The sequence below is a fragment of the Hemiscyllium ocellatum genome, chromosome 23 (assembly GCF_020745735.1).
Source record: "Hemiscyllium ocellatum isolate sHemOce1 chromosome 23, sHemOce1.pat.X.cur, whole genome shotgun sequence".
NCBI classification, from domain to species: Eukaryota; Metazoa; Chordata; class Chondrichthyes; order Orectolobiformes; family Hemiscylliidae; genus Hemiscyllium; species Hemiscyllium ocellatum.
In genome coordinates, this window is record NC_083423.1 from 41609065 (window position 1) to 41623064 (window position 14000).

The following is a 14000-nucleotide window of genomic DNA, read 5'->3' on the forward strand; positions in this document are numbered from 1 at the left end:
ACTTGAAACATTAGAAAAGGAGTATTCTAAACAAGGAAGTAGCAAAGCACCATTTTTAACATTTAATTGTACTTTCACAAAAGCACAATTCCTTGTTGCTGGGTGGAAGCGGATATTACCGAAATGTTAATCATCACACCCATGTTCAGACGAAATACTTCACACATGTTCGAATGCTGGAAGCCCAATGATTTATTGCAAAGTTCCAAAGAAGTCGGGGGATTTGGATCGCTGACTGTTTTTCTGGACACAGAGATGATGCCACATCTGCTGAGTTACTTGTGAAAATTCTTTCTATGTTCTGTCACATCACCATCACGCCAGCATTTTGCTATGAGTCCTCAACTTGTTTTGTTAAATTTGATGTTTGAGCAGACACTTAATGTGCATATTGGGGATGGGTAATGAAGAATGTTGTGATAAACCAATCCTGGTTGTTGGGTTACACTGGTAATAATCGATTGTTAACATTTATCTGCACGCTGCGTGGTTACCATTCCTGATCTAATACCAGGGAGATTGTTAGCTGGAGATTAAAGCTGTGGATGATGGTGATGTTCAAGTCTCAGGAATGGCTTTTGATCCCACAAACTCCTGAGCTGTGAGAATGACACGTCAAACTCAACTGACACTGGACTTCCACTCACCGAGGATTTAAATTGTCACCAATTCATCTTGTTTAATTATTTATCATGTTGAATGAAAAAAGACAGCACTCACCCGTTGTGGAACTGGCAGTTGAACTCGGTGTGGTGGTTATCCCTGTTGTTGTCGTTGTTTGTTCTGAAGTGAAACAAATGCAATCACATTCAATACTCCCAAATTGCGAGAATTCATTATTGTACAAATGTCAGCATCACAGAAACACAGACATATCCAGTGCCAGATACCCTGGTAGCTGCCGTGATTCGGATGTGCTGGAGGACTACTGACTTTCGTATTATAGTTTTGAAGTTAAGAGATTGCTTGCCAAGGATGAAGCTATTCATTTGTCAGAAATGTCCGAATAAAGAACTAAGGTAATAATATCATTTCCCTCTCAGGCCTGGCTATTCCACACTGAAGCAATTCCTTAATCATCTCTAGTCAAAGCACTGGTAGAGCCAGTTGTAGTTGGTGGCAAAGATGTGGTTGTTTCTTCTGAAATGTATGAATGATATTCAAAATCACCAGATGCCAACTTTGTTTAGACTCCACTCTTGTGATTTTTAATCAGAAAGGCAAATTGACCTGTGTTACAGAGATTTTACAATAATCGAATCAATGTACATTTCCATCGCACCACAGGAATGTGAAATGGACAAGAGCTCTGAAAGAACTTTGGACCTACTTTCAATGACAATTTCTGATTCTTCCCAAGACTACAGGGTCTATGGTAACTCAATATACACTGTAACTGGGCCAGCTCTTGTCCTTGAGAAACTTTGGAAGTCATAGCCCAAATTCCAGCACATATGAATTTTAGATTGACCAGGTGTACATGTTTCAGTGGAGGTTGTCCTTGGGCCGGTTGTGGTCGGCAGTGTTGTTGATGTTTGATTTTCATAGCAAACTCGAAATTGGTAGTCTGAACAAAATTCCTGTGATGAATTGCTGGAGGGATAATACAGCAATCCCACTCCTTTAATACACTTCACATTGTCTTGTGATTCCCTGAGTGGCCTTAAAGTGTTTTGGACAATTTGATACTGAATGTTTCCAATGGAATCATGTAGAGAACACAATCGCTTGCGTAAAATCATTTAAACTGGAGGCGTTTGGAGTGAGTGTATTGGACCAGGATGACCATTCACCAATAAGATGACCAATACAAATGTTGGCCAATTTTTAACACCCACATGAAACATTAGAAAAGGAGCATTTTAAACCAGGAAGTAGCAAAGCAGCATTTTTAACATTTAATTGTACTTTCACAAAAGCACAATTCCTTGTTTCTGGATGGAAGTGGATATCACCAGGATTTTAATCATCACACCATGTTCAGAGGAAATATTTCACACATGTTCTTATGCTGGATGCCCAATGATTTACTGCAACGTTCCAAAGAAGTCGGAGGATTTGGAGCGCTGACTGTGTTTCTGGTCACAGAGATGATGCCACATCTGCTGTGTTACTTGTGAAAATTCTCTCTATGTTCTGTCACATCACCATCACGCCAGCATTTTGTTATGAGTCCTCACCTTGTTTTGTTAAATTTGATGTTTGAGCAGACACTTAATGTGCATATTGGGGATGGGTAAACAATAATGTTGTGGTAAACCAATCCTGGTTGTTGGGTTACACTGGTAATAATCGATTGTTAACATTTATCTGCACGCTGTGTGGGGACCATTCCTGATCTAATACCAGGGAGATTGTTTGCTGGAGATTAAAGCTGTGGATGATGGTGATGTTCAAGTCCCAGGAACGGCTTGTGATCCCACAAACTCCTGAGCTTTGAGAATGACACGTCAAACTCAACTGACACTGGAATTCCACTGACCGAGGATTTAAATTGTCACCAATTTATCTTGTTTAATTATTTATCATATTGAATGAAAAAAGGGAGCACACACCCGTTGTGGAACTGGCAGTTGAACTTGGTGTGGTGGTTATCCCTGTTGTTATCGTTGTTTGTTCTGAAGTGAAACAAATGCAATTACATTCAATACGCCCAAGTTGGGAGAAGACATTGTTGTGCAAATGTCAGCATCACAGAATCACAGACATATCCCGTGCCAGCTACCCCGGTAGCTGCCGTGATTTGGATGTGCTCGAGGACTACTGCCTTTCGTATTATAGTTTTGAAGTTAAGACATTGCTTCCCGAGGATGAAGCTATTCATTTGTCAGAAATGCCCGAATAAAGAACTAAGGTAATAATATCATTTCCCTCTCAGGCCTGGCTATTCCACACTGAAGCAATTCCTCACTCATCTCTAGTCGAAGCACTGGTGGAGCCAGTTGTAGTTGGTTGTATAGATGTGGTTGTTTCTTCTGAAAGGTATGAATGGTTTTCAAAATCACCAGATGCTAACTTAGTTTAGAATCCACTCTTGCAATTTTAATCAAAAAGGCAAAGTGACCTGAGTTGCAGAAATGTTTCGACAATCTAATCAATGTATATTTACATGGCACCCCAGGAATGTGAAATGGACAAGAGCTCTGAAGAATATTTGGCCATACTTTCAGAGACAAGTGGTTGAAGCTATGAAGGCAATCTTACTTGAAAATACATTGTAATGAAATGTGAAAGGGGATGTTACTCACCAGTTGTGGAACTGGCTGTCGATCCAGTTGTGGTAGTTGTTTGTGTTGTAGCTGTTGATTCTTAGAGTCATAGAGATGTATAGCATGGAAACAGTCACTTCGGTCCAACCCGTCCATGCTGACCAGATATCCCAACCCGATCTTGTCCCACCTGCCAGCACCCGGCCCATATCACCCCAAATCCTTCCTATTCATATACACATCCAAATGCCTTTTAAATGTTGCAATTGTACCAGCCTCCACCACATCCTCTGGCAGCTCATTCCATAAACTGCGTGAAAAATTTGCCTCTTAGGTCTCTTTTATATCTTTGCCCTCTCACCCTAAACCTATGCGCCCTAGTTCTGGACTCCCTGACCCCAGGGAATAGACTTTGTCGATTTATCTTATCCAGGCCCCTCATAATTTTGTAAACCTCTATCAGGTCACCCCTCAGCCTCCGACGTTCCAGTGAAAACAGCCCCAGCCTGTTCAGCTTCTCCCTATAGCTCAGATCCTCCAACCCTGGCAACATCCTTATAAACCTTTTCTGAATCCTTTCAAGTTTCATAACATCTTTCTGATAGGAAGGAGACCAGAGTTGCTTGCAATATTCCAACAGTGGTCTAACCAATGACCTGTACAGCCGCAACATGACCTCCCAACACCTGCACTCAATACTTTGACCAATAAAGGCAAGCATACGAAATGTTTTCGTCACTATCCTATCCATCTGCGACTCCACTTTCAAGGAGCTATGAACCTGCACTCCAAGGTCTCTTTGTTCACCAACACTTCCTAGGACCTTACTATTAAGTGTATAAATCCTGCTAAGATTTGCTTTCCCAAAATGCAGCACCTCACATTTATCTAAATTAAACTCCATCTGCCACTTCTCAGCCCATTGGCCCATCTGGTCCAGATCCTGTTGTAATCTGAGGTAACCCTCTTCGCTGTCCACTATACCTCAAGAAATGCATTCACAATCATTACATCCAATTGGAATGCAACAGGTTGTGAAAGATTTACATTTCATTTCTTTGTGAAGACATGAGAAAAAAGGGGTGCAACAGATTTGTGTAAACTAAGTAACAACAAAATATGTGTTTTCCTTCAATGAGGGAATTGTGATTCATACATTCAAACTGAGTAGAGATTTAGACACAAATTAATGCAGGTCTTCAGAACACAAGTTATGTTTGGGTGATGAAGAAGCAAAGACATTGTCAAATGCCAACATGAAGAAAAATATTTGGGCAAAATGCTTCCTGATTGTTAAATTGAATTTGCTCACCAGTTGTAGAACTGACAGTCGTTGCAGTTGTGGTGCTTGTCCCTGTTGTTGTGCTTGCATCTTTTGAAGAGAAAGACACACATTTACCAACATTGTATTTAATTTGATTTTGTCACTGCATTAAGAAAATTCCATATTATTGACTCAAGCTGCTGCATCATACTATTCACAGCATTCAATTTAACAAATGAAATGTTTTTTTCTGTGAATTTTGTGCCAATAGTAATCCTAAACTGAGAATTATTATCAATGTTTGACAAGGTTATTCAAAACTGAAGGCACACCATGCTGCTAGAAACCTTGTAATGCCACTGTGATAATGCTGAATGTGATTGGCTGATCCACCTGCTTCATAACATCAATGTTACCAATCACCTGAAGATCCCTTGGATTTGCTACCAGACTTCATCTGGAGATGAGGAAAGCACAACACAGTGAACCCTAGATCATTGTGTGAAACCTCCCTCAGCAGCCATTTTGAGAGCAGTCATCACTTTCCCAAGTCGAATGCTCAGATTCTCAGTGTGGGACATGGTTACATATGGTCAGACTGAAAACTGAGAGGTGGATGTACAACGACAAAGGCTGTCCTCACTGGTCCCATGGATGAAATGTAAACTCCTCTACAAAAGCAATTATCTGAATTATCATTGAGATCAATACGATGTTCTGACTAACACTAATCATTTGGGACCCCATGGGAAACGGTTTCCATGCTGTCACTCTGTTACACCTGGACGTCTTAACATTCTCTATCTGTCGCTTAATTATTAGAAATCAGATGACTGAGGCATAGCTCAGAAGCCAGACCCCAGTGGATCAATGAAAATTTAAGATTCTTCCCGTGGCTACAGTGCCTATGGGAACTCAATATCCAATGTCAATGTGACCAGATCCTGACCTCGAGACTCTTTGTGAATCTCAGATCCGACACCAGCTCACGTGAATTTTAGCTTCACTAGATGTACCTGTATCAGTAGAAGTTGAATTTAGACCGGATGACATTGGAGTATTGTTGATATTTGATTTTCACAGCAAACTTGAAAGGATGTTGTGAAACTTGAAAGGGTTCAGAAAAGATTAACAAGGATGTTGCCAGAGTTGGAGGATTTGAACGATAGGGAAAGGCTGAATAGTCTGGGGCTGTCAGAGGAGTGTCAGAGGCTGAGAGGTGACCTTACAGAAGTTTGTATAGTCATAAGGGGCACAGATACGGTAAACAGACAAGGTCCCTGTGGTGGGCGAGTCCAGATTAAAAGGCCATAGGTTTAGGGTGAGGGGGGACAAAGATATAAAAGGGACCTAAAGAGTAAGTTTTTCACACAAAGGGTCATGCTTGAACGGAATGAGCTGCCAGAGGAAGTGGGAGAGGCTGGTGCAATTACAGCATTTAAAAAGCATCTCGATGGGCTCATGAATTGGAAGGGTTTAGAGGGATATGGGACAGGTGCTGGCAACTGGCACCAGATTAGGTAAGGATATCTGATCAGCATGGAAGAGTTGCACCGAAGGGTCTGACTCTATAATGTAATTGCTAGAGTGATCACACAGTAATCCTACTCCTTTAATATAATCCGTGTTGTCCTGTAATTCACTTAGGAATCTCGAAGTGTGTTGGACAAATTGACACTGAATGTCTCAGTTGGAATCAGGGTTAGAAGACAATCCCTTCCATGTGTGTACCACAAATTCAACATCATTGGACTGAAGTAGTTTGGCATGTGTTTATATGACCAGGAAGACCATTTACCAACACAGATGACCAATAGAAAAGTTGGAGAATACTTAACTCACACATGAAGTAAATAGAAAAGGAGCATTCAAATTACATAAGTGACAAAGAAGAATTCTGAACATTTAACTGTACTTTAAAAAAGCAAAATTCATCGTTCCTGTTTGGGAGCAGATATCACCAGAATGCCAATCGTCACACAATGTTCCAAAAAAATACTTGGTGTACATTTTTACAGAAAGCCAGAGGAATCAGAGCAAAATTCCAAAGAAGTGGAAGGACTGGGATTGTTGACTGTGTTTCTGGACATGGAGATGATAACACATCTGTTGTCTTTCTTCAGAAAATTCTCTTCTTGTTCTGTCACATCACCAGAACAACCAGCATTCTGTTGTGAGTCTTAATCTTCTTTAGTTAAAGTTGACGAAAAAGCAGAGACTTGATACCAAGACCAAATGTACAATGGGAATAGGTAATCAATATTGGTATGAAACTCTAAACCTGGTTGATGTGTTACAATAGCACTCATCAACAATTAACATTTATTAGTATGCCCTGTGGGAGAAAGTGAGGACTGCAGATGATGGAGATCAGAGCTGAAAATGTGTTGCTGGAAAAGCACGGCACGTCAGGCAGCAACAGGAGAATCGACGTTTCAGGCATGAGCCCTTTTTCAGAAATGAGGAAACTGCCAAGCAGGCTAAGATAAAAGGTAGGGAGGAGGGACTTGGGGGAGGGTTGCTGGAAATGTGATAGGTGGAAGGAGGTAAAGGTGAGGGTGATACCCCAGAGTGGAGGTGGGGGTGGAGAGGTCAGGAAGAAGATTGCAGGTTAGGAAGGTGGTGCTGAGTTTGAGGATTGGGACTGAGACAAGGTGGGGGGAGGGGAAATGAGGAAACTGGAGAAATCTGTGTGCATTCCATGTGATTGGAGGGTTCCAAGGCGGAATTTGAGGCGCTATACCTCCAGCCGTCATGTTGCTATGGTCTGGAGATGGAGGAGTCCAAGGACTTGCATGTCCTTGGTAGAGTGTGAGGGGGAGTTGAAGTGTTGAGCCACGGGGTGGTTGTTGTTGGTGGGTCCGGGTGTCCCAGAGGTGTTCTCCGAAACATTCCGCAAGTAGTCGGCCTGTGTCCCCAATGTAGAGGAGGCCACATTGGGTGCAGCAGATGCATTAAATGATGTGTGTAGGTGTAGGTGAATGTGTGGCGGATATGGAAGGATCCCTTGGGGCCTTGGAGGGAAGTAAGGGGGGAGGAGTGGGCGCAAGATTTGCATTTCTTGTGGTTGCAGGGGAAGGTGCGGTGAGTTGAGGTTGGGTTGGTGGGGGGTGTGGAGCTGACGAGGGACTCATGCAGGGACTGGATAGGGACATTGATAGGGGAGAGAGGGAAATATATCCTTGGTAGTGGGGTCCGTTTGGAGGTGGGGGAAATGACAACGGATGATATGATGTATATGGAGGTTGGTGGGGTTGTAGGTGAGCACCAGTGGGGTTCTGTCCTGGTGGTGATTGGTGAGGCAGGGCTCAAGGGCGGAGGAGCAGGAAGTGGAGGAGATGCGGTGGAGAGCTTTGCCGATCACGTCTGGGGGGAAATTGCGGTATTTGAAGAAGGAGGCCATCTGGGTTGTGGGAACCTTTTGGGAACCTATTATGATCCAATAGCAGGGAGACTCTCTGCCAAAGACAAAGCGTTTGATATTGATGGTCAAGTGTGAGGAATGGTTCAACTTCCAACAAACACGTGAGCTGAGACTACGACGTATTGACCTCAATTGACAGAGAAATTTCATAGACCAGGATATAAGTTTTAACTGATTTAACTTATTTCATTCTTTATCATGTTGAATGAAAAAAGACAGCACTCACCCGTTCTGGAACTGGCAGTTGAACTCGGTGTGGTGGTTATCCCTGTTGGTGTCGTTGTTTGTTCTGAAGTGAAACAAATGCAATCACATTCGATACGCCCAAGTTGGGAGAAGATATTATTGTGCAAATGTCAGCATCACAGAAGCACAGACACATCCAGTGCCAGATACCCCGGTAGCTGCCGTGATTTGGATGTGCTCGAGCACTGCTGACTTTCGTATTTTAGTTTTGAAGTTAAGACATTACTTCACGTGAAGGCAGCCATTCATTTGTCAGAAATGCCCTGATAAAGAACTAAGGTAATAATATCATGTCCTCTCAGGCCAGGCTATTCCACACTGAAGCAATTCCTCACTCATCTCTAGTCGAAGCACTGGTAGAGCCAGTTGCTGTTGGTGGCACAGATGTGGTTGTTGCTTCTGAAATGTATGAATGATATTCAAAAACACCAGATGCCTTCTCAGTTTAGACTCCCCTCTTATGATTTTTAATCAGAAAGGCAAAATGTCCTGAGTTGCAGAGATTTTACAATAATCTAATCAATGTACATTTCCATCACACCACAGGAATGTGAAATGGACAAGAGCTCTGAAAGAACTTTGGACCTACTTTCAATGACAAATTCTGATTTTTCCCATGACTACAGGGTCTATGGGAACTCAATATACAATGTAACTGGGCCAGCTCCTGTCCTTGGGAAACATTGTAAGTCATAGCCCAAGTACCAGCACACATGAATTTTAGATTTACCAGGTGTACATGTTTCAGTGGAGGTTGTCCTTGGGCTGGTTGTGGTCCGAAGTGTTGTTGATGTTTGATTTTCATAGCAAACACGAAATTGGTAGTCTGAACAAAATTCCTGTGATGAATTGCTGGAGGGATAATACAGCAATCCCACTCCTTTAATAGACTTCACATTGTCTTGTGATTCACTGAGTAGCCTTAAAGTGTTTTGGACACTTTGACATTGAATGTCTCCAATGGAATCATGTAGAGAACACAATCGCTTGCGTACAATCACTATTAGTTCAACACCATTTGAACTGTAGGCGTTTGGTGTGTGTGCATTGGACCAGGATGACCATTCACCAATAAGATGACCAATAGCAATATTGGCCAATTTTTAACACCCACATGAAACATTAGAAAAGTAGCATTCTAAACCAGGAAGTAGCAAAGCAGCATTTTTAACATTTAATTTACTTTCACAAAAGCACAATTCCTTGTTGCTGGATGGAAGCGGATATTACCGAAATGTTAATCATCACACCATGTGCAGATGAAATACTTCACACATGTTTTTATGCTGGAATCCCAATGATTTATTGCAAAGTTCCAAAGAAGTCAGAGGATATGGATCGCTGACTGTTTTTCTGGACACAGAGATGAAGCCACATCTGCTGAGTTACTAGTGAAAATTCTCTCTATGTTCTGTCACATCACCATCACGCCAGCATTTTGCTATGAGTCCTCACCTTGTTTTGTTAAATTTGATGTTTGAGCAGACACTTAATGTGCATATTGGGGATGGGTAATGAAGAATGTTGTGATAAACCAATCATGGTTGTTGGGTTACACTGGTAATAATCGATTGTTAACATTTATCTGCACTCTGCGTGGTTACCATTCCTGATCTAATACCAGGGAGATTGTTTGCTGGAGATTAAAGCTGTGGATGATGGTGATGTTCAAGTCTCAGGAACGGCTTGTGATCACACAAACTCCTGAGCTGTGAGAATGACACGTCAAACTCAACTGACACTGGAATTCCACTCACTGATGATTTAAATTGTCACCAATTCATCTTGTTTAATTATTTATCATGTTGAATGAAAAAAGACAGCACTCACCCGTTCTGGAACTGGCAGTTGAACTCGGTGTGGTGGTTATCCCTGTTGGTGTCGTTGTTTGTTCTGAAGTGAAACAAATGCAATCACATTCGATACGCCCAAGTTGGGAGAAGATATTATTGTGCAAATGTCAGCATCACAGAAGCACAGACACATCCAGTGCCAGATACCCCGGTAGCTGCCGTGATTTGGATGTGCTCGAGCACTGCTGACTTTCGTATTTTAGTTTTGAAGTTAAGACATTACTTCACGTGAAGGCAGCCATTCATTTGTCAGAAATGCCCTGATAAAGAACTAAGGTAATAATATCATGTCCTCTCAGGCCAGGCTATTCCACACTGAAGCAATTCCTCACTCATCTCTAGTCGAAGCACTGGTAGAGCCAGTTGCTGTTGGTGGCACAGATGTGGTTGTTGCTTCTGAAATGTATGAATGATATTCAAAAACACCAGATGCCTTCTCAGTTTAGACTCCCCTCTTATGATTTTTAATCAGAAAGGCAAAATGTCCTGAGTTGCAGAGATTTTACAATAATCTAATCAATGTACATTTCCATCACACCACAGGAATGTGAAATGGACAAGAGCTCTGAAAGAACTTTGGACCTACTTTCAATGACAAATTCTGATTTTTCCCATGACTACAGGGTCTATGGGAACTCAATATACAATGTAACTGGGCCAGCTCCTGTCCTTGGGAAACATTGTAAGTCATAGCCCAAGTACCAGCACACATGAATTTTAGATTTACCAGGTGTACATGTTTCAGTGGAGGTTGTCCTTGGGCTGGTTGTGGTCCGAAGTGTTGTTGATGTTTGATTTTCATAGCAAACACGAAATTGGTAGTCTGAACAAAATTCCTGTGATGAATTGCTGGAGGGATAATACAGCAATCCCACTCCTTTAATAGACTTCACATTGTCTTGTGATTCACTGAGTAGCCTTAAAGTGTTTTGGACACTTTGACATTGAATGTCTCCAATGGAATCATGTAGAGAACACAATCGCTTGCGTACAATCACTATTAGTTCAACACCATTTGAACTGTAGGCGTTTGGTGTGTGTGCATTGGACCAGGATGACCATTCACCAATAAGATGACCAATAGCAATATTGGCCAATTTTTAACACCCACATGAAACATTAGAAAAGTAGCATTCTAAACCAGGAAGTAGCAAAGCAGCATTTTTAACATTTAATTTACTTTCACAAAAGCACAATTCCTTGTTGCTGGATGGAAGCGGATATTACCGAAATGTTAATCATCACACCATGTGCAGATGAAATACTTCACACATGTTTTTATGCTGGAATCCCAATGATTTATTGCAAAGTTCCAAAGAAGTCAGAGGATATGGATCGCTGACTGTTTTTCTGGACACAGAGATGAAGCCACATCTGCTGAGTTACTAGTGAAAATTCTCTCTATGTTCTGTCACATCACCATCACGCCAGCATTTTGCTATGAGTCCTCACCTTGTTTTGTTAAATTTGATGTTTGAGCAGACACTTAATGTGCATATTGGGGATGGGTAATGAAGAATGTTGTGATAAACCAATCATGGTTGTTGGGTTACACTGGTAATAATCGATTGTTAACATTTATCTGCACTCTGCGTGGTTACCATTCCTGATCTAATACCAGGGAGATTGTTTGCTGGAGATTAAAGCTGTGGATGATGGTGATGTTCAAGTCTCAGGAACGGCTTGTGATCACACAAACTCCTGAGCTGTGAGAATGACACGTCAAACTCAACTGACACTGGAATTCCACTCATTGATGATTTAAATTGTCACCAATTCATCTTGTTTAATTATTTATCATGTTGAATGAAAAAAGACAGCACTCACCCGTTGTGGAACTTGCAGTTGAACTCGGTGTGGTGGTTATCCCTGTTGTTGTCGTTGTTTGTTCTGAAGTGAAACAAATGCAATTACATTCAATACGCCCAAGTTGTGAGAATTCATTATTGTACAACTGTCAGCATCACAGAAACACAGACATATCCAGTGCCAGATACCCCGGTAGCTGCCGTGATTTGGATGTGCTCGAGGACTACTGCCTTTCGTGTTTTAGTTTTGAAGTTAAGACATTGCTTCCCGAGGATGAAGCTATTCATCTGTCAGAAATGCCCGAATAAAGAACTATGGTAATAATAAAATTTCCCTCTCAGGCCTGGCTATTCCACACTGAAGCAATTCCTCACTCATCTCTAGTCGAAGCACTGGTGGAGCCAGTTGTAGTTGGTTGTATAGATGTGATTGTTTCTTCTGAAAGGTATGAATGGTATTCAAAATCACCAGATGCTAACTTAGTTTAGAATCCACTCTTGCAATTTTAATCAAAAAGGCAAAGTGACCTGAGTTGCAGAAATGTTTCGACAATCTAATCAATGCATATTTACCTGGCACCACAGGAATGTGAAATGGACAAGAGCTCTGAAGAATATTTGGACATACTTTCAGAGACAAGTGGTTGAAGCTATGAAGGCAATCAGATGTGAAAATACATTGTAATGAAATGTGAAAGTTGATGTTATTAACCAGTTATGGAACTGGCTGTAGATCCAGTTGTGGTAGTTGTTTGTGTTGTAGCTGTTGATTCTTAGAGTCATAGAGATGTACAGCATGGAAACAGACCCTACGGTCCAACCTGTCCATGCTGACCAGATATCCCAACCCGTTCATGTCCCACCTGCCAGCACCCGGCCCATATCACCCCAAACCCTTCCTATTCACGTACTTATCCAAATGCCTTTTAAATGTTGCAATTGTACCAGCCTCCACCACATCCTCTGGCAGCACATTCCATAAAATGCATGAAAATGTTGCCTCTTAGGTCTCTTTTATATCTTTCCACTCTTACCCTAAAACTATGCACTCTAGTTCTGGACTCCCTGACCCCAGGGAATAGACTTTGTCTATTTACCCCAACCATGCCCCTCATAATTTTGTAAACCTCTATCACATCACCCCTCAGCCTCCGACGTTCCAGGGAGAACAGCCCCAGCCTGTTCAGCTCCTCCCTTTCGCTTAGATCCTCCAACCCTGGCAACATCCTTGTAAAGCTATTCTGAATCCTTTCAAGTTTTTCATAACATCTTTCTGATAGGAAGGAGATCAGAGTTGCTTCCAATATTCCAACAGTGGTCTAACCAATGCCCTGTACAGCCGCAATATGTCCTCCCAACGCCTGTACTCAACACTCTGAAAAATAAAGGAAAGCATGCTAAATGCTTTATTCACTGTCCTATCTATCTGCGACTCCACTTTTAAGGAGCTATGAACCTGAATTCCAAGGTCTTTGTTCAGCAACACTTCCTAGGACCTTACCATGAAGTGTATAAATCCTGCTAAGATTTGCTTTCCCAAAATGCAGCACCTCACATTTATCTGAATTAAACTCCATCTGCCACTTCTCAGCCCATTGGCCCATCTGGTCCAGATTCCGTTGTAATCTGAGTTAACCCTCTTCGCTGTCCACTGCACCTCAAGAAATGCATTCACAATCATTACATCCAATTAGAATGCAACAGGTTGTGAAAGATTTACATTTCATTTCTTTGTGAAGACATGAGAAAAAAGGGGTGCAACAGATTTGTGTAAACTAAGTAACAACAAAATATGTGTTTTCCTTCAATGAGGGAATTGAGATTCATACATTCAAACTGAGTAGAGATTTAGACACAAATTAATGCAGGTCTTCATAAAACAAGTTATGTTTGGGTGATGAAGAAGCAAAGACATTGTCAAATGCCAACATGAAGAAAAATATTTGGGCAAAATGCTTCCTGATTGTTAAATTGAATTTGCTCACCAGTTGTAGAACTGACAGTCGTTGCAGTTGTGGTGCTTGTCCCTGTTGTGGTCGCTTCTTTTGAAGAGAAAGACACACATTTACCAACATTGTATTTAATTTGATTTTGTCACTGCATTAAGAAAATTCCATATTATTGACTCATGCTGCTGCATCATACTATTCACAGCATTCAATTTAACAAATGAAATGTTTTTTTCTGTGAACTTTG

The 14000-nt window shown here is 41.5% G+C and overlaps 1 protein-coding gene across 1 annotated transcript in view; it reads right to left on the reverse strand.

The window, feature by feature from the left end:
* LOC132826614 (uncharacterized) overlaps positions 1-14000 on the reverse strand; it is a 211727-nt gene that overhangs the window by 82658 nt on the left and 115069 nt on the right. The window contains exons 36-37 of the mRNA XM_060842569.1: positions 11824-11886; positions 721-783 (exon numbers count right to left, since the gene is read on the reverse strand). Of these exons, the coding sequence (XP_060698552.1) occupies positions 721-783; positions 11824-11886 (126 nt within the window). The remainder of the gene's footprint in view (positions 1-720; positions 784-11823; positions 11887-14000) is intronic.